At 36.0% G+C, this 26,001-nt stretch overlaps 1 protein-coding gene across 21 annotated transcripts in view; it reads right to left on the bottom strand.

The window, feature by feature from the left end:
* LOC145276852 (aryl hydrocarbon receptor nuclear translocator homolog) overlaps nucleotides 1–26,001 on the bottom strand; it is a 281,732-nt gene that overhangs the window by 50,276 nt on the left and 205,455 nt on the right. For 11 of the 21 annotated variants that reach the window (XM_080128232.1, XM_080128234.1, XM_080128221.1 and 8 more), the window contains 3 exons: nucleotides 20,604–20,804; nucleotides 17,329–17,539; nucleotides 16,286–16,392 (listed from right to left, as the gene is read on the bottom strand). In XM_080128232.1, the coding sequence (XP_079984358.1) occupies nucleotides 16,286–16,392; nucleotides 17,329–17,539; nucleotides 20,604–20,804 (519 nt within the window). The remainder of the gene's footprint in view (nucleotides 1–16,285; nucleotides 16,393–17,328; nucleotides 17,540–20,603; nucleotides 20,805–26,001) is intronic. The other 10 variants (XM_080128240.1, XM_080128225.1, XM_080128233.1 and 7 more) reach the window with 1 other exon arrangement.

Genomic DNA, 26,001 nt, shown 5'->3' with positions numbered 1-26,001 from the left:
AAAGAGTAAGTCTGGTTTTGTCTCCTGTAATTGGGTTTCAACCTCTGGAAGGTTGGAACGTAGACCCCTGATGTTGGAGAAGGAGACATGGTAGTAGAGGTCTACGTTGGAGGAGGATGGGGTTCTAGGTTTATTCGTGTTTTTTTTTTTGAGATATTTCATGTTGAGTTTTTGGAGTTTGTGGAACAGGTCGACAAACTTGGTTAGAGTAGGACAGAGAGGCAAAGTAAGAGAGAGAAAGAGAGGAAATTCTTTTTTTTTTTTGTAGCACATGATAAGGTAAAGCCGTTACACACTAGTATGGCACCGAGAGGCCCCACCAGAAACTACTGCATGGTCCAGAATCCATTCACCAAATGGCAATACAGCAGCCCCAGTACTTTACACCTGCTGATAAGATAGCCTCCTTAGTGGTTAACCAAGGTTCGGGTCCCTGACTATTAGGCGGGTAACGTCAGCTCAGATGAAACGTTTACCTCCAGCACCCTTACTAGTGACGTGGTCACAAGGATAGACATAGAAACAGAAAAATTTCCAACATCTCAGGCTACTGTTCACAAAGTATTACCGACCTGGAAAGCAGCTTTTTCTTCACCCTTTGTCAGAAAAATCATGCATTGGAAATGAGGACTGAGGGACAAAAAGGAGAAGCAAGAGTTACTGGAGCTGCCGATAACACAACCGCAGTGTATTATCTACTCTCCATTTAAAAAAAAAAAAAAAAAATTAAATAGGGAAAAATAAAAATAAGATAAAAATGTAAGGACTTATTAATATCTACTTAATATGTCCGTTACTCCGTTCTCAGTTTAGGAGAATATTTGAAAATAATCTTCCCTTACATAGTTATGCGTAAATATATATTTTTTTTCTTTTTGGCTTTATCTAACCTCGATAGAGAATGATTTGAGCATTTGAGCTTTACCTTTATACGTTACCGTAATGGAACTTTCAATTTGTGAGGTCGGGGTTTTTTTTTTTTGTATTAATTTACTTTGGAAGAACCCGTTTAAAAGCTGGTTAAGAGTAGAGCAATTTGGCTTGGGTACTAAGTTTAGACTCATTAAGAAATAATGCATACTACTGAGAAAAAGCATTTTCCAGTGTTTAGTGCCGATATAATTTGGAGAAAAAAAAACAACAGAAGAAAAGAGCAAAAGAAAGATAAGTGCAGTTGAAATGCTCAGAAATTTAGTCAAACCTGGTAAACAATAAATGAATAGAAAATAATGTCTGCAATACATAAGTTTTTGCGGTATCAAGACAGGTGGATTTCAAAATTATAGATAGAAAATGGCATAACTTAGCTTTGGAAACTTTGACCGTGCAGTCTCGAGTTCATATCGAGGAAGAGGGAAGAGCTAGTCTTCCTAACTGGTTTATGCCGGGTTACTGAAGGGGTAGTGTTGAGGGGTAGGGGGTGGCATCTTAGGTTCTGTATTTTTATTTATTTTTAATTCAACAATGCTTTTGTTTTATTTTGTTTTTGTTGGCTTTAACTACCTCGAGCATTTTAGCTTATATAAGTCCGTTACTCCGTTTTCAGTTTAGGAGAATATTTGAAAATAATCTTCCCTCACATAGTTATGCGTAAATATATTCTTGAATGAAGAGATTGAGCACGGTAACGAATAACACGATTCGACAGAGCGAAAAACCAGGGTTGCGGAGTCGGATGGTAAAAGTTTGACTCTAACTCCAACTCCTAGAATTCCGACTCCAACTTCTTTGATATCTCTGACTCCGAACTCCGACTCCTTGACTCCTATGTGGAAATCTATTCTGCAGATCCATATACCAGCCTCCCACATCTATTCAGCATGAATTTTATAATTACTTTTCATGTATATTATTTTTGATGTTTAACATTCACTTGTATGATAAATATACTCACACGTGCACTATATCAGCTTTATTTATTTATATTTTTACTCATGTCTACTCTTTACAAGGCATATCACCACTTGGGTTTAAAAGACTACTATTTGGGACTGTATCTAGGAAAGATTAACAAAATGTTGGTTTATGTAACATTTTAACTTTTGCATATCATCAGTACGACCAGGGAAGCAGGAAGTAGGAAGGGAATTCCAAAGTCTAGTTGTTCAAGGGAAGAAACTATTAGAATAGAAAGCTTTCTGGCATCTAGGGATCTCAACAGTGAAGGAGGGAGATATTATTGTTAAGTGGGTTTGTCGGGGATATGTATGGCGAGGGGGTACAAGTACAACGAGTTCATCAGAACATATTCCATTAAATATTTGTAAAATGGGCACAGAGATGCAACATTGCTGGAGCTTAGTTGATAGTGGGACTGGTTAGATTGACAACTCTTTTTTGGATGCTATCCAAGAGGGAGAGGCTAGTGATAGAGGCATCAGCCCAGATGTGGCAACAATACTCCATGCATGGGCAAATGATGGCCTTGTAGAGGTACAGGATACTCTCAGGTGTGAATAGTCTTCTAGCTCGATAGAGGGAACCCACCTTCTTTGCAGCAGTCTTTGCAAAGTCCTTTATGTATTTGCTCCAGTTTATATCGCCTGCAAATGTTAGGCTGAGGAGTTTGGAGGTAGAATTCTCAGGTAGAGTGTTATTTGTCATCGATATAGGCGGTTGGAGAGGCGTCTTATAATTGTTAAAGGAGAGCAGCTTTGTTTTACTAGCATTAAATGTTACCATCCATTTGTGGCCCCATTCCATAATTTTCTAACGATTCTACCATTGACTTAGATTTATGTACATCCGTTCTTCCCTCATACATGTTATAGAGCATTGTATCATCAACAAATATACCCATCTCGGACACAATATTATCAGGGAGGTCATTTGTGAATATCAGGAATAATAATGATCCAAGGATCGACCCCTGAGGTATTCCTGCAATCAAGTTATGCTGCTTGGATATACGTCCGTCAATAACAACCTGTATGCTTCTAGTGGATGGATCTAATTATATTTAGTATACGTCCAGTTATAACATACGGTTTAATTTTCATTAGCAGCCCTTTGTGCCAGACTTTGTCAAAGGCCTTGAATATATCAAGGGATGGCGTCGCCTACCTTATCCAGTACATGGTAAATGCGTTCAGAGATGAATATTTAAATATCTGCAGTAGAACAACATTGCCTGTTCGTCAGAGAGAAGATTTGCTTTTGTGAGGTGGTGAACTAGTGCTTGATTAATTAAGGTCTCAAAGATTTTAACGAATAGGGGAAGAGACTAATGGGGTAATAAATGAGAGGGTCTGTTCTTTCACCAGAATTCCTGTACACTGGTATTACAGAGGCTTTCTTCCAGCTATTAGGGAAACAAGATTCAGCTATAGGGACTAGCTCAGTTGAACATTTCTTAATTAGTAATACAGGGATGAGATCAGGCCTTTGAGGTGTCTAAGTTTTTTATGATATTGCGGACATAAGAACGGGTGATTTTTACATCATCTAATGTGGCTTCAGTCCGCATAGGGAAATTTGGGAAGGAGTTGTTTGTTGGCTCTAAGGTGGAGTTGGAGGCGAATTGCTAGGCAAGCAGTTCCACCTTCTCCATTGCCGTGCATGCAACCTTCTGGTTGTTGCTCAGTGAAGGAATTACTGATTGCCCTTTATTCACTACACAATTATAAATTTTTTAGAAATCACAAGTGTTATCTTTTCCAATTCTATGCGTTCCTTGATTATTTCAGTATGCTTCCTTTTTCTTATTTCTCTCTTACAATGATTTCTAGCATCTATGAATTTCTGCCTATTTGTATTTGACTTATGATGTACAAACTGGCGGAATGCATTCTGTCTTTGTGCAATGGCAGTTGCAGAATCTGTAGTGAACCATGGTAGGGGGGGGGAGCTTGCTATAATATTTCCGCGTACATGTGCTTCAATGGACACCATTCAGTTTTCTTATTGGCACACTGTTCAGCAGGAGGCGAGAAGATATCGGTCCATGGGGCATCTTGGATGTGTTCTCTAATGGGCTTCTCAGTCAGCCCTGTTGTAGTACTTTGTTGTTTTGAGCAATGGTTCCTCACCTTGAGGTTGGGATTTAAATGTGATGTCAACTCATACCACTCGGTGGTCTGCGTTTCCAAGTTGACTGTGGGCATTAGTCACACAATCCTCAGGTAGTGTGGTGACGAATAGATCTAGAAGTGAAGCTGGTAGGCCAGTTGGAAACATGTATTTTGGCGTTATTATACAAGGAGAGTGCTGCATCTACACTATCAGAGAAATGAGCGATTATGGTACAATCCTGACTTGAAGAAAAACGGTAGAGAAAATATAAGTAACTAACGCAGTGATGAAATGTTAGACTAAAGCACATAAAAGCCTGGTCATTTGATTCAAGATTTTTCTCTCTAGTTTAAGGGAAGGTGCTATGAATATAGACTCTAAGCCCGTGTATATATCTATCCAAGTCCTTACAGCAAAGAGGGGGGTATCCTGTCATGTTAAAGTAGTTAAAGGGGATTGAAGAGTGTAAGCTGTTTCATTTAATACTAAGATATCTGAGGAGTTTACTAAAAAGTAACCTGAGAAACCAAGCCAATTTTTATGGTGGACGTTAAAGTTACCAAACGCATGTATTTGGGCATTAGTATCCAAGGAGAGTGCTGCATCTATACTATCAGTGACATGACTGATTAGAGTACAAGAGAGGAAAAACAGCAGAGAAAATATAAGTAACTAACGCAGTGATGAAATGTTAGTCGAAAGCACATAAAAACCCAGTCATCCGATTCAATATTTTTCTCTCTAGTTTAAGGGAGGGTGCTACAGATACAGACTCCAAGCACGTGCAGATATCTATCCGAGTCCTTACAGCAAAGAGGGGGGTACCCTGTCATGTTAAAGTAGTTAGAGGGGATTGAAGAGTGTAAGTTTGTTTCACTTAATGTTAAGATATCCAAGAAGTTTACAAAAAAATAAGACTCTACATCATCTATTTTACCACAGATATTTGTGAAAGTGAGCCTCAAGGGTGGAGGTGAATTGATTTTGTTAGGGTGATTGTCTGGCTTTTCTCGTGATATTTGTTTGCGTCGTCATTTCATTACATTTTTGTTTAATGTCAGGTTAGGGGAAGAGTGTCGAGCAAAGTGGGCTGATTTTGACACCATGTATACACACAGTGGCCGATTAGCTGAATTCTATCTAGAAGTTGTGGTCTTGTGAAAGCCCACCAGATATAGCAAGAGAGTCCCTTTCTATACACGACATGGCACTACAATTATCCTGATATTATACAACTGATGACAGAGCAGTCGGTCTACGGTCCTGTACTGTCAGTCGGAAACAGCAGCCAGACAAACTGTCAATTAGTTACCCTCAACCTCTCAGACAAGTCCGGCCCAAATAACTCATGTGAGCACAAGTGGCATGCAAGCAAACCCAATTTTCTCAGTTTCTGAGAGAAACAGTGAAATATAAAATAGGGAATAGGGGAACGGCATTCAATGTTCTAGTCAGAAAACAAGGCCAAGCACAAGGTGGCTCTGGTGAGTCCCTGCTATTGTACCTCTGGTCTGGCTAATAGACAAAGAAAAAGTGTGAAAGCCGGCAATAGACAGAGCCTATATACTCCTTAAACAAGTTTGCAAACTAGGAATTTGTTCAAGTCATCAGCTCTAGGAAGGCTGTCGACCATGACTGAGGAGGCCTTTCTCCGCCAGTTTTATTCTCAGTTTTCTTTCTCTTAGATAGATGATCTGACAAGATCTATGGGTCCATCACACCAAGATGGGTAACCATGCACCTAGTTTTTACACCAAATATTTTTGCGCCTCTGCATGAATGAAGATATTGCATATCTTACTTTAAAGTTTTTCCCTATTCTACATAGATAAGCATAGGATTAGAGCAGGGTTTTTCAAACTTCTTGACTTGCGGACCCCTTTATATTTCAGGCTTTACCTTAGGGACCCCTTTAAAACAATTATGAAATTGACGCTCCGGCAGTAAAATGTCCGGTTACTTTCTGTCGCCTTTCTTCTGATAACCGTGGCATGATAACGACTAGGCGGAATATGCATTTCTCACCAGTTTTAATCAGCCATAGGCCGAAGATCAATCGTCTGTGATTTTTATTCTGGTGACAACAATATTAATAGCTAGGAGTGAGAAAAGTCCATAATGCTTAAAATATTAATATTAAATGAAAACAGCAATAGTATTTAACAAATAGTTTTATTGTCAATTACACACACGTAAGATTTTTCAATACACACTTAGTGAGAAGGATGTGCTTGCTTGGCTTTGCACAAACTGTCAACTCTTGGCGATATTACTGACAAACATACACGTAAGTCACTTTCTGGAGCAAGTCTGGATCTGTATTTGTTTTTCAGATTGGTCAGTGTTGAAAATCCTGCTTCGCATAAGTATGTTGTTGCAAACGGTAACAAAATTTTAACTGCGTTTTCAGATAAAAATGGATATTCGGAGGCTACAGTGAGCCAGAATTTTGAAACTTATTGCTGCATAAAACTGATTTTTAAACTTCTGTCGCATGAAATTTCAGCCAGTTCTTCCAATTCATTTCATGTGAGCATGTTATCAGCTATTTCAACATTAAACGGATTTCTGATCCAGTCAAAATTTTCAATATTATTTGGAATATCAGACGAAATTTAAAAATTGCAGTGCTGATGGGGTTCCATTAAATGAAAGAGCTTAAATTTAACGACAAAATTAAAATTTTAGGTACATACATTTACAGATTATAAGAAAAATTTGGATTAAAAAACATATATAAAATCAAATTACCCATAAAAAGTCTTTGCTGTCCGGCCATGGACCCCCTGTCTTGTACTTGCGGGCCACAGTTTGAAAACCCGACTGGATTAGAGATAGGTTCCTCTCTTACATTTACAAGAAATTGTATCTTTCAAGTACTGTGAGAGAATCAATCTGCTCTAGCAACTTATTTGTTTTAAAATAAATGAATAGGATATTAATAATAATTACTTGAATATGTAAGGGAATATAAAGCAAAGAAAACAAAAGAAATGGTGGGACTAGATCTACATAAATAGGTTCCACACCACACAGATAGATGCACTTAACTTGGTGTTCTTCAAGTGACCCATAGTGGTCTAGCTAAAAGACCAGTGTCTCCATGTGGAATGAATTGAGGTGCAAAGATTAGCGTTTATTTGAGAGCAATAAGAGGTAGGGAGGGAGTATCTGCTTTAAGAGCCAAATGTGTGCTTTGATTTTAATACTTCCTTCTTTTATTTAATTGAAACGGTATAATTTTTGATTTCTGTATCAATAATTTAAAACATACAAACTCATTTACCAAAGGTGATGAATGCTAGAAAAGAGATGCGTATTTCCAATTTTTCTATTGTGCATCTATACATATATTGTTAACTATTACTAATATATTACATATATTGCTAACTATTACTAATATATTACAAATTATATATCATCATCAAACAAGATGACATGCAAGAAAAATCTGGGAAAATAGAGTTTCAAGCATGTAGATAGCATGAAATATAGAAATGGAATAATATAATACTATAAAATAAATTTCATTTTTTTAGTAATATCTATTTTAAAGGCAGATTAAGGAATGGTTAAAATTTTAAATAGATTTAAAGTTTTTTTTAATGCAAGTCCCCATAACAAAATTTGATTATCGTATTTTATTGTATAACATGGGGAGTAGACTCGCCAGTTAAAATCAATTCAGATAAGAATGGGAGTTTGTAAATGTGGTTAAAAATACATTATAAATACATAAAAAAATATGAACTAATTTTATAGAATAAGTTTAGTTAACAAAAGAATAAAAAATTTACAATTAAATTTTATTATGCTATCAGTTCAAAAGGGACTACAATATTTTGGGATAGGGAAATCTTATTAGGCCATGACATTTCGAAGCCAAACGCTTTTCATCAGAAGAGGGGAGTAAAGACACATATTATACAGAGAAAATTTTTTTAAAAATATAGCATTACCTTTATGGAGAGGGGATCAAAGAAAAACAGGAAGCTGTGCGCAATCTGAAGCTGATTCTAGGACTGCCAGCAGCCACCATAAAAGAGTGATAAAGAATGCAAGAGAGTTGTATGTTCAGTTCGTTAAGTCCGAAGTAGCTGAGCAGCGACTTGGTTCCCACCAGTTTTGGCAAATAACAAACAGGATCAATCCCAACCATCATCAATGGTTCTGAGGTAATCTCGTCAGCATCAGACAAAGCCAAACTTTTTGCTAAGAACTTTGCAACTAATTATACCCTATGCGATCAAGGCCGTCAATCCCTAGTATTTCCTCTTGTATCAGAAAATGCGCTATGCAACATACAAATATCTGTGTGTGATGTTGCCAAGCTAATCAAAAACCTTGATTCCAGTAAAGCAACTGGCCCTGATGCCATTTCAATTATAGTGCTGAAAAACCTTCAACCAGAACAAGTTCCCCTACTCATAAGGCTGTTTAAGCATTGTCTTAAGGAGAATTGCTTCCCAACACCCTGGAAAACCTCATCAGTATGCCCTGTATTTAAGAATTCAGGTGATCGGTCATCTTCCTCTTACTACAGAATAATAAGTCTCTCCTGTGCATCATGAGTAAGTTGCTGGAATCCATGTTAAATGGAGAAGTAGTAAACCACCTCAGCAAAAATAACCTTTTTTAGTAACATGCAATATGGTTTCCATTCTGCTAGATCTACAGTAGGCGTGCTTACGGTTATATCTCATAGATTAGTGAATCTCTCAATGGAGCCTTCTTTTCTAAGGCAATTGCTCTTGACATATCAAAGACCTTTTAAAGGGTATGGCATAAAGGCCTACTTCACAAGATCTCCAGCTATGGTATAGCAGGAAATGTTTTCTCGATTATTAAATCATTTCTCTCTGATAGGTTCATAAGAGTTGATGGGCAGAAATCAGAAGCTCACAGTATTAATTCCAGAGTCGCTCAGAGGCCTATCCTCTCTCTTCCTAATCTACATCAATGATCTTCCAAATCACATCCTAAGATTATTTGTAGATATTTATGATGACACTACGATCTATGGCAGCACATCAAAGGCTGTAAATGTCCAAGTTCTCTCTGATTCTCTCTCCTCTGATCTGGAGCGTGTGGTACAATGGGGAAAGAAGTGGCTGGTTAATTTTAATGCATCTAAAACCAAGCTTCTATCTTTTAATCATCAAGCTCTGATCCCCTATTTGGCATCAATTGAAATGAATGGCTCTCGTCTTGGGGAGGCTTCATATTTTGACAAGCTTCTGAGCTTGACCTTTACTCCTGATCTGAGATGGAACACGTACATCAAACCCGTTGCCAAGGTTGCTGGAAAAATGGTAGATATCTCACTGCTGATGCAATTTTCCACCTATATAAGAGCCAGGTACATCTAAAGATGGAGTACTGTTGTCACATTTGGGCAGGAGCTGCTAGAAAGATTTTATCCTGCCTTGACAGAGTTCAAAATAGACTTTGTAGCCTAGTGGGGGATGCCTTTTTCTCTTCCCCGCAACCTCTTTCCCACAGAGGAGGCGCTACAAGCCAGTCTCTGTTTTATCACTATTTTCATGGCAGATGCTCGTCTGGGCTCTAATCAATGCCCCCCCTTGCCAAACGTTCAGGAAAAAACACTTGTCTAGCTGAAAACACTATCAATAATTTCCCCCACTCTTTATCTGTGCCTAAACCTAAATGTAGATTCCATGAACAAAGCTTCTTTTTTAGAAGTGCACGCCTGTGGAACTCTCTTCCATTTGCCTGCTTTCCAGTTGACTACAATTTAGTCATATTTAAGTCCAGTATAAACAAATTCTTGATGAGCCGTTCCCCTTAAGTTATCCAATTTTACAAATTTCCATTACTAATGATTACTACGATATTATCCCATTGATTTCTGTAGACTCATTAACCATTATCCTCGAGTGCACTCTGGGCCTCCGTAAGTGGTGACTCCTATGTAAAAAAAAAAAAAAAAAAAAAGAAAGGAAAAGCTATAAAGAGCTATAGTTCCAGGGATTGCTTCTTATTGATTTAAGCCCGTTTTTTGGTGGAGGTGGGTAAGATTGTAATTCCGGATCGATCCCGAACTAATCTTATTACCAAATTCTAGCAGATTCAGGAACTGGATAACTATCAGATTACAATTCGATTGTTATCCAATGTAATCTACAGTGATCCTACTCAAAGACAGAATTTTCATTGATCTTGTGTGAACGTCACAACCAAAACGTAAATAGCTGTCCAGATTTAAAGTGATCCAACAGACTGAAATATCTTGATGAAGTAGAAGCATTACAGTACAAAATATATTTCCAAAAAAAAAAAAAAAAAAAAAAAACCATACAAAAACTGCTAAATTGTGCAAACTACTGCTTAGGAAGCAATTAAGTTATTGCTTATTCACCAACCCTGTTTTCCTGCTCTTATTTACTTATACTGCTTCCCTCTTTTTGGAAATCATAATTTATCATTCTATGACTAAAGTGTAATGTTTAAATATAAGACCTATACAGGTCACATGTATATTGTTACTGATGTATGTTACTAAAATAACTTAGGTTATTTCTAAATATTTGTAATAATCCTTGCCTCCAAGACACCTGCTTGTCTGTTTTACATGATAAACATTAAAAATCCTTATACTCCTAAATCCTCCCCAAATTCCTATATATCTGTATTGTACAGTAGCGTCCAAAACTAAAGGACAAAATTTTAAAACCTAATATTTGTTTTTCTCAATTTTGTCGCTTATTTTTAGATGTTTCTTTTTCGAAAATAAATAATTGTTACAATTCTTTTTCTATCCTTTGCAAATGATTCAAATGTTAGTATGTTGTTATGGATGATAACGACTACCAGTTGTCAAAATTTCACAGTTGTTATTTCTAACAAATATTAGGTTTTAAAATTTTGTCACTTAGTTTTGGACGTTTACTGTATATAAATGATGTATTTTTGTAAGTATATCATCTCTCCTGTTTCAACTGGACAAAAAACCAATTACTCTTTTCCCCAAGCTTCTGGTCCTAAACTTTAGTAGGCTGACCCTTTAAAAATGGATAAATACTAAACATCTATAGATTTCTATTGCTAGGAATGCATTAGCTTAACCTATATTTATACTCTATACAATATCTATAAAATAGATACCTATTAGCCACAGTTTGTGCCCAGATTATAAGTGATCTACATTAACTAGCAACTATATCTTTCTTTCACTTAGATGGGATAAAGTACTGGTGATTATCTTTACATGAAAACTAACACTTAAAGCACATTTCGAAACGCACCCTAACCCTTATATTATAATTTCTAATTAGTCACTAATCCACAAACCATATTTGATCTTTTCTTAACCCTAGTAGATATTCACCCTTAATCTACACCCCATACTCATAGATATCTCAATTCAAAACGTAACCACATCGTCCAATTTTAATCCTATTCTGAGGACTGTAACTTCGAAGCAGATAGTAATTCTTTGATACTATAAATCCAAACTATCACTTCAGGGGCATAGAAATACCTGGCTTTGAAACCACGTGCGGGGAAAACCCTTTTGGTGCTGATGGACTCATAGATTTGGTCAGGTCATCCATCTAGAAGGAAAACTCCGATTTGTAAACTTGTGCCACTGACCTCATACTTCTTGGCACCAAATGGGGGAGGGAGGCCTCCTCAGTCTTGACGACAACCTCCCTAGAGCTGGTGACTTGATCAAATCACCGGTTTGCAAACCTAAACTGCTTAAGGAGTAGATAGGCTCTGCCTATCGTCCGGCTTCCATACTCCTTCTTTGCCTATTAGTCAGGAGCAGAGGTGCGGCTGCAGGGACTCATTAGAGATGTCCAGTGCTTAGCTTTGTTTCCTGACTAGGGCAATGAATGCCGCCCCCACATTTGCCTCCTTCCTTTCCTTGATAGCTTGGCCTCTTCGGGGTGCTTGTTCACCATATATGCTAACATGATTGGATTGCTGTCGAACAGGCTTGAGGGTACTGGTTTGACACTTGCTAGTTGCTGTTTCTGACTTAGAGTACAAGAGCCCTAACTCTTTGGTAGTGCTTAGAGCAGCTGCTCTATCATCAGTTGTGTAATGTCAGGATGTTTGTAGTGCAATGCCGCGCATGGAAAGGGGCCATGCACTCATCTATGGTGAGCATTCCCGAGGCCACATTCCTGTAGATGAGGAACCAGCTGATGGTCTACCTGTGCTGCATGGTGGTGGCTATGCACATCCATTTTGCATAGCACCTCACCCCAGATCTGAAACTACAAAATGAAATAAAATAACAGCTCAATCCAAAAAAAACAAAAAAACCTTCAAACCAGACACACACTTAAAGAGAATTCCCCACCTATCTTGAGGCTTGTATTTACAAATATCCGTGGACTTAGAGCTAACTTTGAGGATGTCGAATCATTTTTCCTAGCAAACTCCCCGGATATCTTAGCACTAAGTGAAACTAACTTGCACTCCTTCATCCCATCTAACCACTTTAACATGTCTGATTCTCTTCGACTTTATCATAAAACTCTGACAGACACATGCACGGACTTGGAGTCTATATTTGTAACACCCTCCCTATGTCTAGGGAATCTAAACTAGAATCAGGTGACCAGGCCTTCATATGCTTTAAACATAACGTAACGTTAGCTAACTGTATTTTGTTTATCACTCTCCATCAACCCAGGACTGTACTATAATCAATCATGTCTTAGCTGGCATAGTTGTAGCACTCTCCCTTGACACTAGTGCCCGAATACATGTATTTGGTGACTTTAACGCCCACCATAGGAATTAGCTTGGTTTCTCTAACTACATTAACAGAAGTAGTAGTGTCATCCATAACTTTTCTATATCCCATTCCTTGACACAGACAGTAACATTCCCAACCCGTCTCACAGATCGTTAAGATCAGCATGCCTCACTTCTATATCTATTTCTGACAACAGTTCCTGAGGATTGTTTAACAAATACTCATTGCCCACTCGGGAATGCTGATCATGCTGTGATAATGATAAACATCACTCTAAACTCTCGACCCCAAGTTGAAGAGCCATTACTCCAAACGCCAAAGTACTACAATAAGACAATGGGATGCCATTAGAGATCACATCAGAGACGCCCCATGGGGAAGTATCTTTTCTCTTCCTGCAGAACAGTTCATAAATGAGACTACTGAATGGTTCAAAGCAGCAATTGAAACACATGTTCCTACACGGAAGTTCTATAGCAAGCCCCACTCTCCCCAATAGTTTACTTCTACATGTGCAGCTGCCATTGCTCAGAGGCAACGTGCATACCGTAGATTTATCCGGCATAAGTCCTGTACAAAAAGACAAAAGTTTATAGAAGCTAGAAGTAATTGTAAGAAAGAAGTAGCGACAGCTAAGAGTGAATATACTGAAACCACCAGAAAGTGCATTGGAGTGCAGAAATTAGAAACTTGTGATTTCTGGAAAATCTCTAACAGTGTAGTAAATAATGGGCAATCAACAATACCCCCACTATCCAACAATCATGAGGTTGTTTGCACAGCATCTGAGAAAGCTAACATGCTAGCCCATCAGTTTGCATTAAACTCTACCTTGGACCCAGCAAACCATTCCCTCCTGATTTTCCTCGACGGATAAAAACCACGATGATCTGAAAATCACCCCTTCTCAAGTACATGATATCATAAAAAACCTAGACACCTCAAAAGCATGTGGACCTGATCTCATCCCGGCTGTGCTATTAAAAAAATGCTCCACTGAGGTTGTTCCAGTTCTCTCTAAACTCTTTAACAAATGCCTTAATGAATCTTGCTTTCCTGACTGCTGAAAAACTGCTTCTGTGGTACCAGTTTACAAAAACTCTGGCGAAAGAACTGACCCACTAAATTTTCATGCAATTAGCCTCCTCTCTCCTTTTGCCAAAATATTTGAGTCCATAATTAATCAAGCTCTAGTCCACCACTTTACAGCTGCTAAACTTCTGTCTGACACTCAATATGGATTTAGACAAGCCCATTCTACTTCAGATATTCTAACTGTAATCTCTCAACATATATACCAAGCACTGGATAAGGCAGAGGAAGGGAGGGCAGTAGCCCTTTATATATCTACCGATTTTGACAGGGGATGGCACAATAGTCTTCTCATTAAAATAAAATCTATGGTATTACTGGACAAATATTTAACATAATTAATTCCTTCTTAAATGAGAGAAGAATCCAGGTTGTCCTCGATGGGCGTACACCCAAACAATATGATATAAATGCGGGTGTGCCTCAGGGATCGATTCTTGGTCCTTTATTATTTCTGATATTCATAAATGACTTACCTGATAAAATTGTCTCTGAGATGGGTATATTTGCTGAAGACACCACGCTCTATAACAGGCACGTAGGGAAAACTAATGAGCATATATCTAAGATAATGGCAGAAACCCTAGAAGCCCTTCAGTCTGTAGTGGAATGGAGTAAAAAATGGATGGTAACGTTCAATGCTGCCAAGACAAAGCTCGTTTCCTTTAATAATTACATGAAACCTTACCAACCACTGATAGCTATGACTAAAGATACATTACCTGAAATACTTCCTTCAACCTCATCGGCTTAACGTTCACAGGGAACATGAGCTGGAATAGATACATCGGGATCGTTGCCAAGGCTGCTGCAAAGAAGGTGGGCTCTCTCTACCGTGCTAGAAAGTTACTTACACCTGAAAGTATCTGTACCTGTGCCACCATTCGCCCATATATGGAGTACTGCTGTCACATTTGAGCTGGTGCATCTGCTACTAGTCTCTCGCTCCTGAACAGTGTTTAAAAGAGAGTCGCCAACCTCCATCAGGTCCTGAACTTTCATGTAAGCTTCAGCCCCTGTCCCATCAATGAAATGTTGCATCCCTCTGCCTGTTTGCAAGTATTTTAATAGTGGATGCTCTGACGAACTACAAACCCCGACAAACTCAACAAGCAGCAAAGTAGATATCCCTAGATGTAAGAAAGCCTTCTACTCTAATAGTTTCTTCCCCAGAACTGCTAGACTTTGGAATTCTTCTCCGGGATCTTGCTTCCCCAGCTGTACTGACATGCAGAAGTTCAAGCATAATGTGAACAGACACCTTGCTGCTAAACTCCCTACATAGTACCCCTGCAACTTAGGTCCCTGATAGTAGCCCAGTACATCAAAGTGGTAATATGCCTTGTTTAGGGTAAAAATGTAATAAAACAAAAAAAAAAAAAACTGCTAAAACCAAACAGGAAAATCATGTAAAAAAAAAAAAAAAAAAATTGATTGGTTGGAGTCAGATAAAAAATTCTGACTCCGACTACTTTTGGAAATCCGACTCTGACTTCAGCTAAAACCTCCGACTCTTTCTGACTCTGACTCCGCAATCCTGCGAAAAACGCACTTCAAAATGATATATAACACATAGTTCAGAAATCATATATAAAAGTAAAATATGTGAGAAAACAATGTTGTTTTTGCACCAACCTAATAATTCTCTCACTATGTTGATTCAACCACTCTAATATTTCTTCATGTCTCTGAGATCATATAGAGAAAGAGTCATTCAGTTTTCACATATATTTCACATATATGTACAACACAAACATCTAAATTAGTAATAGAATAAAGATAATATAAGAGTAAAGAGACTTATTATTTTTAATTATGCAAAAAGACATGTTACAGTTTATGAATTTTTTAATGAAATCAAAGTAGTGAATAAATCTAATACATAAGATTAAGATTGCATGGATGTTTCTTATAGAAATGAAAAATTAAAAATCAAAGTTTAATATTAATTAGTATAAAGTGGTTTCACAAGAAACATGAAACCCTCATGTATCCCACATCATTTTTACATCAGATTTTCACAAGATTATGAACAAAATGATAATTTCAAAATTAATTGAATCATTTTAAATCCTCTTAAGACCACAAGGTAAATATTTTTATCGGATCAAAAATTCAGTCATATAAGTTCTATTTGAAATCAATTTGCCCATAGCAGAACTTATAACGAAATTGCATTGCAGTATTTTAGCGGTCTGAATGCTTACATTTATTGAAGGGTGTCAAGATTTTATTAATCTGACTCAAGACGAGTATTGCACGTGATGTTAATGGTAATATGCTTAATTTTTAAGTGAATTTTTTTTAGATAATTTAAAAATCTAATAAAGTGTTAATAATTCTATATTTATTATGAAAGACACACTTTGGTGTTTGAAAAATATCAAAAATAATTGAAAACTGAATAGAAAATAGCTCAATTCTAATGTTTTTTTTTTTTGTATTTACCTTGTTCAAAACTGTCCTTCATATGTGCTTGATCTTCTGGATGGTAAAAATCAAATGCAGATTTACCCAGAAGTTCTTGTGATTGATAACCTAAAACTGCTGTTACCCTGGAGAGAGAAAATAATAGAAATGAGAGAGAGAGAGAGAGAGAAAGAAAAAAAATTTGATTTCTAAGAAACTGAATAATGTTTAAATTAATTTAACTAAAGGAAAAACAAGAATTCTCTACTGAAAAACACAAAAAAAAAAAAAAAAAAAAATTCAAGTGTTTTGCAAGGTGATAAGTTCAAGTAAACATAATACTGTTGATATCTCCATGATATTACAACAGCATTTGTAAGCTATCTTTGGTTTTGATGAATATGTTTTAGACATCGTGAATGTCATCATTAGGAACTCTTTGACTTTTCATCTTTAATTTTATTTTGATCAGAAGTTTTGTCTATTGGTTTGTGATAACAGATTGACTAAGAAAATGTTGATTTGCCTGATATGTTTGAAATAGCATTTTCGTTGAGAAATGCAAATTAAACAAATCTTAACATCCATTCTACTTAATTTATTTTAAAAATCTAACATCTATCTTTACTTTTATAATTAGAAATGAATCTTTCATCTTTTAAACAAGTTCTTGATGAGCTGTCCTCTTAAATAATCCAATTTACCAAATTTCCACTACTAGCGATTACTACGATATTGTCCTATTGACTACTGTACATTCATTATTATTAACCCATGGCCTCTTGGCCTTGATAAAGATGACTCCTTTGTAAAAAAAAAAAAAAAAAAAAAAAAAAAATTGTAAAAGATAAGGAAAAAGAAAAAAAGCAATATATTGGAAATAAATCAGTTTAATGAAATGTAAAGAAGTGCATAAATTTATGCCATGAAAAGGAAAAATCAATCACAAATGTTGAATTAACACATTAAATATTTTCTGTAAGCAACTTCATTGGTAAAAAGCTAACTAGTTTTCATCTTACATTTCTTTTTTGAAAAAATATTTTATTAGTTTTATTTTAAAGATAAAAACAAAAACTTACCGCTGATCGACAAATGTGAATTTTCCATCAATACTGTGTCTAGTAATAAATTCAGATGAAGCATTCGGACCCATAAGATCATTACAGTTTGTGGCACTAGTGACTTGAAGTCGACCTATACCAACCAAACAACAGTGACTGTGAGGTTCTTCTCCGTCAGTACGTTCTATCTGCTGCACTCCTACAGAATTAATGAATCCATTGTCAAGGGCTGAAGTGAAGTAGCAAGCAAATTAATCATAGTATTCACAATCGATCAATTGAGTATGAGGGTTAGTGTTAGATGGTCAATGATATTTTAATATATATTTAAAAACTATTTAAATTGTGACATGCACATTAAAATGACTTTGATGAAGTTAATAAAGAATGATCAATTACCGTTACGAACACAGGTCTTATAAGAACATAAATATATTCTTTATAATGTTAATATAAGTTTTATTTCAATATTTATAGTTAATTATGCAAGCAGCCAACAATATATAGTACACATCTTTTGAATACATTTGTATATTAATCTAAAAAGTTAAAAAATAACCTTTTTATTTTAATTTGTCAATTTATAATCATAATGTGCAGTGGATGCAAGATTTAGATTTTTTAGAAAGAAAATTTATTTTTTAATCTGTTTTAAGCAATAAAATTCTTTTTTATATTAATCCTTTCAAAAGAAAAAAGTTCACTGTAATTACAAATTGCACTGTAATAAATTTACTTTTCTCCATCAATTTAGTTTTAGCAGAATCCCCATCCCAGGATAATTAAAATTAATTTTTTCAACAGGTTTGTGGCACTTTTATGCTTCCTTATACTGATTAAAACCATGCTATAATGATACTAAACCTTACATACAGAATCCTTATTCCAATTGCGATCAAAATCTATTACATGATTTTCATTTTAGGAAATGTCTAAATTTTAAGACTTAAGAAATTGAAATTCAAAGAATCATTCTTTATTGCTGTCTCATAACTATGGATCAAATTCAATGAAAATCTAATATATTTTGGTTGTGCCTATACTATGCCCTTTAGAGATCCTTTAACATAATCAAAAGAAACTGAAATTTTAGGAAATATTCATTAATTGATGTCTAATACCTATTGTTAAAATTTCACAAAAATTGGAAGTTTTATCTGAATTCTCACAAAGGGCTTCCACCAAATTTTTACCTTCTTTGAATGGAACTAAATAAAAGTAAATACAGCCCACATTTGGAACCTTTATGCCTGGCATCTATGTTTTTCTCACCTTGTGTGGTAGTAAAACTTCTCAAATGCACTTGTAATGTTAGGCTGTATAAGGCGTTAATTTTAGTCCAAATTTCTTATTCCTTCTTTCATCGGATTATTTTTGAAGACATTCCCATATAAAACCTATCTAAGAACACTGCCAGGTGCATAAAGTACATTTGTGAGAAATTTTAAAAACATCGGTCCAGCTGTTTAGGAGCCTATAGGGGACAAACACACAGACATACACACAGATAAAGTTCCTCTTGTATAATAGTAGAGATAAAATTGTATGAATATCACAGTCATTTCTATTATGCTCAAAAGTGCATAGTTGAACAATGATGAATTTCTACAAGTTAACACTAATTACAAAGAATGAAAAATGCATCACGAAATGTGAACCAATGAAAGATGTTTAATACCTAAATTAACTACTTAACAGATGAAGTTAAAAAATTATTTAAAGGCAAAACTCATAAACATTTAAAATTATTAAAACTAGTAACTTAGTTTATTTGTTGATTTATTCTTCAGAATAAGTCAATATCTATAATGTTGGGTTTGATTTCAATATTTATCTATGCTAATGTATACAGGCATTCTTCAATATATAGTACATATCTTTCGAGAATATTACTAAATTAAATGTTAAAGAAAAGTTCCAAAATAAAAAAACATTTTTCGATACAATAATTTACAAAGATCTTTATATTATTAAAATAATTATCTTTATATTATTAAAATAATTATCTTCAGGCATTCTTGTGTTTACTAAAATTCATCACAAATGCACAGTATTTCGTCATGGTTGTAGAACAAAATTAACCAAATAAACAACTCGGCTTTTAATTTAAAAACTAGTTTTGCTGATAAGAGAAGAAATCTACAAATATTTCAAACTTTATTTCTAAAATATCAACATGTACAAGTTATTGCTCAAAGTTAAATGCTAAAAAAAATTTGTAAAATGAAAACTGATGCTTAGGTTGATATCTTTAACAATTGATTAAAAGCAAAAGTTAAACTATTGTAAAAATATGTTAGAATTAATCTAAGATATTTTTATGTATTTTTACATTATTATTATTACTAGCAGGACCTGTAGAAATTCCACAAAATAACAAATAAAGCTGATATTTTTCTGAATAACGCAAAAATTAATTTAATCTTTGAGACAGGAAACAACAATAGCAACCAGTAAATATGAGTTTATTAACATTTCTATGAAAATAATGTCTATTATATTTTAAATATAGAGCTGACTCAAATATGATAAATACTAATAAATACTCAGAAAGTAATATTGTGCTAAATAGTTCAATACAAATAATAAAATCATATTGTAAAAAGTGACTGAACAATGGCACATAAGAGATAATCTTTAATTTATTCCTTAACACTCGTCTTCTGAAACCTCTATAAATAATTCCCCCCCACTCTTTATCTGTGCCTAAACCTAAGCATAGATTCCACGAACAAAGCGTCTTTCTTAGAACCACGCCTGTGGAACGGTCTTCCATTTTCCTGCTTTCCAGCTTACTACAATATGGTTGTCTTCAAGTCTAACGTAAATAAATTCTTGATGAGCTGTTGCACTTAAGTTAACAAATTTACCGAATTTCCATTACTAACAATTACTATATTGTCCAATTGACTACTGTACACTCTTTAACCCTTATCCTCGAGTGGCCTCTGGACCTTGATAAGTGGTAATGCCTATGTAAAAAAAGTCTAGAAGCCAATGTTATTTTTTCCCCTGTTTATTTCAAATATTCCCTTTTTTTACATAACAAAGGAGGGAACAAGCAGAATACTATATGGGTTGTTGCTTTTAATTGGATAACTTTCTTCATCTATTTTTAATATTATTTATTACAATTAAAATTTTTTTTTTTAATATTAAGATTGAAAAAAGAACCCATTTAAATTCAAGATTAACCATTTTCAACCAAACATCTTAAAGTTTAAATTATTGCATAAAAATAAAATGAAATAATTTTTGAATTATAAAATAAAAATAAAATTTCTAAAATTTACCTCTATTCGAAGGTGGCCAGTTCTTGATGTAACCTGTGACGTGGATTACAGAATAATGGTTGCCATCAGAAGACGGGCCAAATGTGTTTCTCTGGCGAACACGTACTGTGTGATTCGCAGTCACAGGATCCACCTGGACATTGCCCATCTTCATGCGACAAATGAAACCCCGACGTGAACCCATACAGAGTCGAATTGAGGCTGAAAAAAAAAAAAAAAACAAGAAATAGAATTAGACATAAACTAAACACATATCTTCATTATATATAAGGACAAAGACAATGTGCATTTTATAAAGTATTGTATTGAAGTCTTTGACAATGGGTATTATGTATACAATACATACAAATATAGATATTGAGAGCAAAGAATAATTGTTAATTAGTAAAGAAATAATTAATAAAAATAATAATAATAAAATAAAAAAATATTAACAATAAACAAAACAAGAAACACTTTCCCTGCTTATCAACTAGAATATCATATTCTACATACATCAGCCTAATTCCCCGAGCAAAACGGTACAGAGTGATGCGTGCAAAACAAGAGAATTTATTAGTATGGCCATTTTAAAAGAATGGATGAGAGTTTTTGGATTAGTAGATATAAAACATATAGATATATAGATATAAAACATTTGCAATAGCAGAGTCAGTTGGCAGAGGAAGGTCAAGAAAAAAAATGAGCAGAAGTGATTAGAGTTAATTTGAGCAGAAGTGATTAGAGTTGATTTGAGAGAAGTGATTACAGTTGATTTGAGAGAAGTGATTACAGTTGATTTGAGAGAAGTGATTACAGTTAATTTGAGAGAAGTGATTAGAGTTGATTTGAGAGAAGTGATTAGAGTTGATATGAGAGAAGTGATTAGAGTTGATTTGAAAGAAGTGATTGGAGTTGATTTGAGAGAAGTGATTAGAGTTGATTTGAGAGAAGTGATTAGAGTTGATTTGAGAGAAGTGATTAGAGTTAATTTGCAGGGTTGCAGAGTCGGAGTTGGAAGGAGTCAGAGGTTTTAGTTGGAGTTGGATTTCTAAATGTACAAGGAGTCGAAGTCAGAATTTTTTATCCGACTCCGACTCCTTAAGTTCAATGAATTTATTTTTTTTACATGGCTTTTCTGTTTAGTTTTACCATTTTTTATTTTTTATTACATTTTCTAATCAAACAAGGCACATTGCCACTTTGATGTAGGGGGCTGCTATCAGGGATCTAAGTTCTAGGGGTACTATGTAGGGAGTTTAGCAGCAAGATATCTGTTTACATTACACTTGAACTTCTGCATGTCAGTACAGTTGGGGAAGCAGGAAACCTGAAGAGAATTCCAAAGTCTAGTAGTTCTGGGGAAGAAACTATTAGAGTAGAAGGCTTTCTTACACCTAGGGATCCCTACTGTGTAGGGGTGGCACTTCGCTGCTTGTCAGGTTTGTCGGAGGTATTTTCATCGAGGAGGTACAAGAGCTTGTAGTTCGTCAGAGCATCTACCATTAAAATACTTGTAAAACAAGCAGAGAGATGCAACATTTCGCCGATGGGATAGGGGCTGAAGCTTAGATAACAGTTCAGGACCTATCAGGTTGGCGACTCTCTTTAGAACACTGCCCAGGAGCGAGAGACTAGTAGCAGATGCACCAGCCGAAATGTGACAGCAGTACTCGATACATGGGCGAATGGTGGCTTTGTAGAGGTACAGGATACTTTTAGGCTTAAGTAACTTTCTAGCATGGTAGAGAGAGCCCATCTTCTTCGCAGCAGCCTTGGCAATGATCTCAATGTATTTATTCCAACTTATGTTCCCTGTGAACGCTAAGCCAAGGAGTTTGAACAAAGTACTTCCAGGTAATGTATCTTTAGTCATAGCTATTGGTGGTTGGTAAGGTTTCATGTAATTATTAAAGGAAACGAGCTTTGTCTTAGCAGCTTTGAACATTACCATCCATTTCTGCCCCCATTCCACTACCGAGTGAAGGTTTCTGCCATTGCTTTAGATATGTGCTCATTAGTTTTCCCCACGTGCCTGCTATAGAGCATGATGTCATCAGCAAATATATCCATGTCAGAGATAATTTTATCCAGTAACACCTGCATTTATATCATATTGTTTGGACGTACGCCCATTGAGGACAACCTGGATTCTTCTCTCATTTAAGAAGAATTTAATTATGTTAATCATTTGTCCAGTAATACCATAGATTTTATTTTCATGAGAAAACCATCGCGCCATACCCTGTCAAAACCTTAGATATATATAGGGCTACTGACCTCCCCTCCCTTATTCAGTGCTTGGTATATAAGTTCAGAGATTACAGTTAGAATATCTGCAGTAGAATGGGCTTGTCTAAATTTATATTGAGTGTCAGATAGAAGTTTAGCAGCCGTAATATTTATATTGATGGTCAAACAGAAGTTAAGGTGGTGGACTAGAGCTTGATTAATTAAAGACTCAAATATTTTGGCGAAAAGCGGGAGGAGATTAATTGGGCAATAATTTAATGGGTCAGTTCGTTCGCCAGAGATTTTGTAAACAGGCACCACATAAGCAATATTCCAGCTGTCAGGAAAGCAAGATTCGGTAAGACATTTGTTAAAGAGTTTACAGAAAGCTAGAGCAACCTCAGTGGAGCATTTTTTTAATAGCACAGCCAGGATGAGATCAGGTCCACATGCTTTTGAGGTGTCTAGGTTTTTTATGATATCATGAACAGATGATTTTCAGATCATTTAGTGTGGTTTTGTCCACAGAGGAAAATCAGGGAGGGAATGGTTTGCTTGGTTCAAGGTAGAGTTTGAGGAAAAATAACGGGCAAACATGTTAGCTTTCTCAGTTGCTGTGCAAACAACCTCATGATTGTTGGATAGTGGGGGAATTATTGATTGCCCATTATTTACTTCACTATTGTAGATTTTCCAGAAATCATGAATTTCTAATTTCTGCGCCTCAATGCATTTTCTGGTGGTTTCAGTATATTCACTCTTAGCTGTTGCTACTTTTTTCTAACAATTACTTCTAGCTTCTATATACTTTTGTCTGTTTGTACAGGACTTATGCTGGATAAATCTACGGTATGCATGTTGCCTCTGAGCAATGGCAGCTGCGCAAGTAGAAGTAAACTATTGGGGAGGGTGGGGTTTGCTATAGAACTTCCGTGTAGGAACATATGCTTCAATTGCTGCTTTGAACCATTCAGTAGTCTCATTTGCGCACTATTCTGCTGGAAGAGAAAAGATATTTCCCCATGGGGCATCTCTGATGTGATCGCTAATGGCATCCCAGTCAGCCTTATTTTAGTATGTTATCGTTTTGAGCAATGGCTCTTCAACCTGGGGTCGAGAGTTTAGAGTGATTATATCATTATCACAGCATGATCAGCATTCCTAAGTGGGCAATCAGCATTTGTTACACAATCCTCAGGATCTCTTGTCAGAAATAGATCCAGAAGTGAGGCTTGCTGTTCCTGGCGATCTGTGAGACGGGTTGGGAATGTTACTGTCTGTGTTAAGGAATGGGATATAGCAAAGTTATGGATGATGCTACTAGCTGTGTCAGTGAAGTTAGAGAAGCCAAGCAAATTTCTGTGGTGGGCGTTAGAGTCACTAAATACATGTATTGGATGTTGTGTCAAGGGAGAGTGCTACATCTATGCTGTAAGAGACATGATTGATTATAGTTCAGTCCTGGGTTGATGGAGAGCAATAAAGAAAATACAAGTAGTTAACGCTGTGTTGTAAATTGAGTTTAAAGCACATGAAGGCCTGGTCATCTGATTCTAGTTTAGATTCCCAAGACATGGGGAGGGCGTTACAAATATAGACTCCAAGTCCGTTCCTGTTAAAGTCCTTATGACAAAGTGGAAGATAACCAGACATGTTAAAGATGTTAGAGGGGGCTAGGAGAAATGATTCTACATCATCTAAGTTAGTTCTAAGTCCTTGGATATGTGTAAATGCAAGCCTCAAGAGAGGAGGCATGAGTGTGTATCTGGTTTGAACATTTTTTTTGGATTGAGCTGTCATTTCATTCTATTTAGTAGTTTCAGATCTAGATTGAGGTGCTAGGCAAAACGCATGTGTATAGGCACCGTCATGCAACACGAGTAGACCATCAGCCGGCTCCTCATCCACAGGAATGTGGTCTCGGGAATGCCCACCAGAGATGAGTGCAGGGTGCCTTTCCATGCATGACATGGCACTACAAATATCCCAATATTACACAACTGACAATAGAACAGCCGCTCTAAGCGCTATCAAAGGGCTTCTGTACTGTCAGTTGGAAACAGCAACCAGCAATTGTCCAAATGGTATCCTCAAACCTGTCCCATCATGTTAGCATATACGGTAAATAAGCACCCCACAAGATGCCCAGTTATAGGAGAAAGGAATACGGCAAATGTAGTGAATGGCATTCATTGCCCTAGTCAGGAAAAAAGGCTAAGCACTGGGCATCTCTAATGAGTCCTTGTGGCCACAACTCTGCTCCTGGCTAATAGGCAAAGAAGGAATATGGAGTATAGATAGGCAGAGCCTTACTACTCCTTAAGCAGTTTAGGTTTGCAAACCGGTGATTTGATCAAGTCACCCACTTTAGGGAGGTTGTCGTCCAGGAATGAGGAGGCCTCCCTCCCCTGTTTGGTGCCAAGACGTATAAGGTCAGTGGCACAGGTTTACAAATCAGAGTTTTCCTTATCCTAGATGGATGATCTAACCAGATCTACTGGTCCATCAGCATTGAGAGGGTTTTCTCTGCACCTGGTTTCAAAGCCAGGTATTTCTATGCTCCTGCATGGATAGTTAGGATAGATAGAGTTAATATCAAATATTTGCTTTGAAGTTACGCTCCTCAGAATAGGATTAAGATTGCTTACGTTTTTAAAGGGGGTATGTATGAGTGTGGGGTGTAGATTAAAGCTGAATATCTGCTAGGGTTAAGAAAAGATCAAATGTGGTTTGTGAATTAGTGACTAATTGGAAAATTATAGTATAAGGGTCTGTTTCGAAATGTGCTTTAGGTGTTAGTTTTCAAGTAAAGATAATCGCCAGTACTTTATCCCATCTAATGTAAGAAAGATATAGTTGCTAGTTAATATAGATCACTTATAATCTGGGCGCAAATTGTGGCTATTAGTTATCTATTTTATAGATATTCTATAGCGTATAAATATAGGTTAAGCTAATGCATCCCTTAGCAATAGAAATCTATAGATGTTTAGTAATTATTGATTTTGAAAAGGTCAGCCTACTAAAGTTTAGGACCGGAAGCTAAACCCTCCTCCTAAGGTACATGCAAAGTATGTGATTTTATATCGGCTTGGGGAGAAGAGCAATCGGTTTTTTGTCCAGTTGAAACAGGAGAGATGATAGAACTTACAATACAGCATTAATATACAATATAGATATACAGGGA

This window comes from Euprymna scolopes, chromosome 5 (genome assembly GCF_053919585.1).
Source record: "Euprymna scolopes isolate OS-2025 chromosome 5, ASM5391958v1, whole genome shotgun sequence".
NCBI lineage: Eukaryota > Metazoa > Mollusca > Cephalopoda > Sepiida > Sepiolidae > Euprymna > Euprymna scolopes.
Note: the sequence above shows the minus strand (reverse complement) of the source record. Positions and strands in the feature narration are given on the sequence as shown.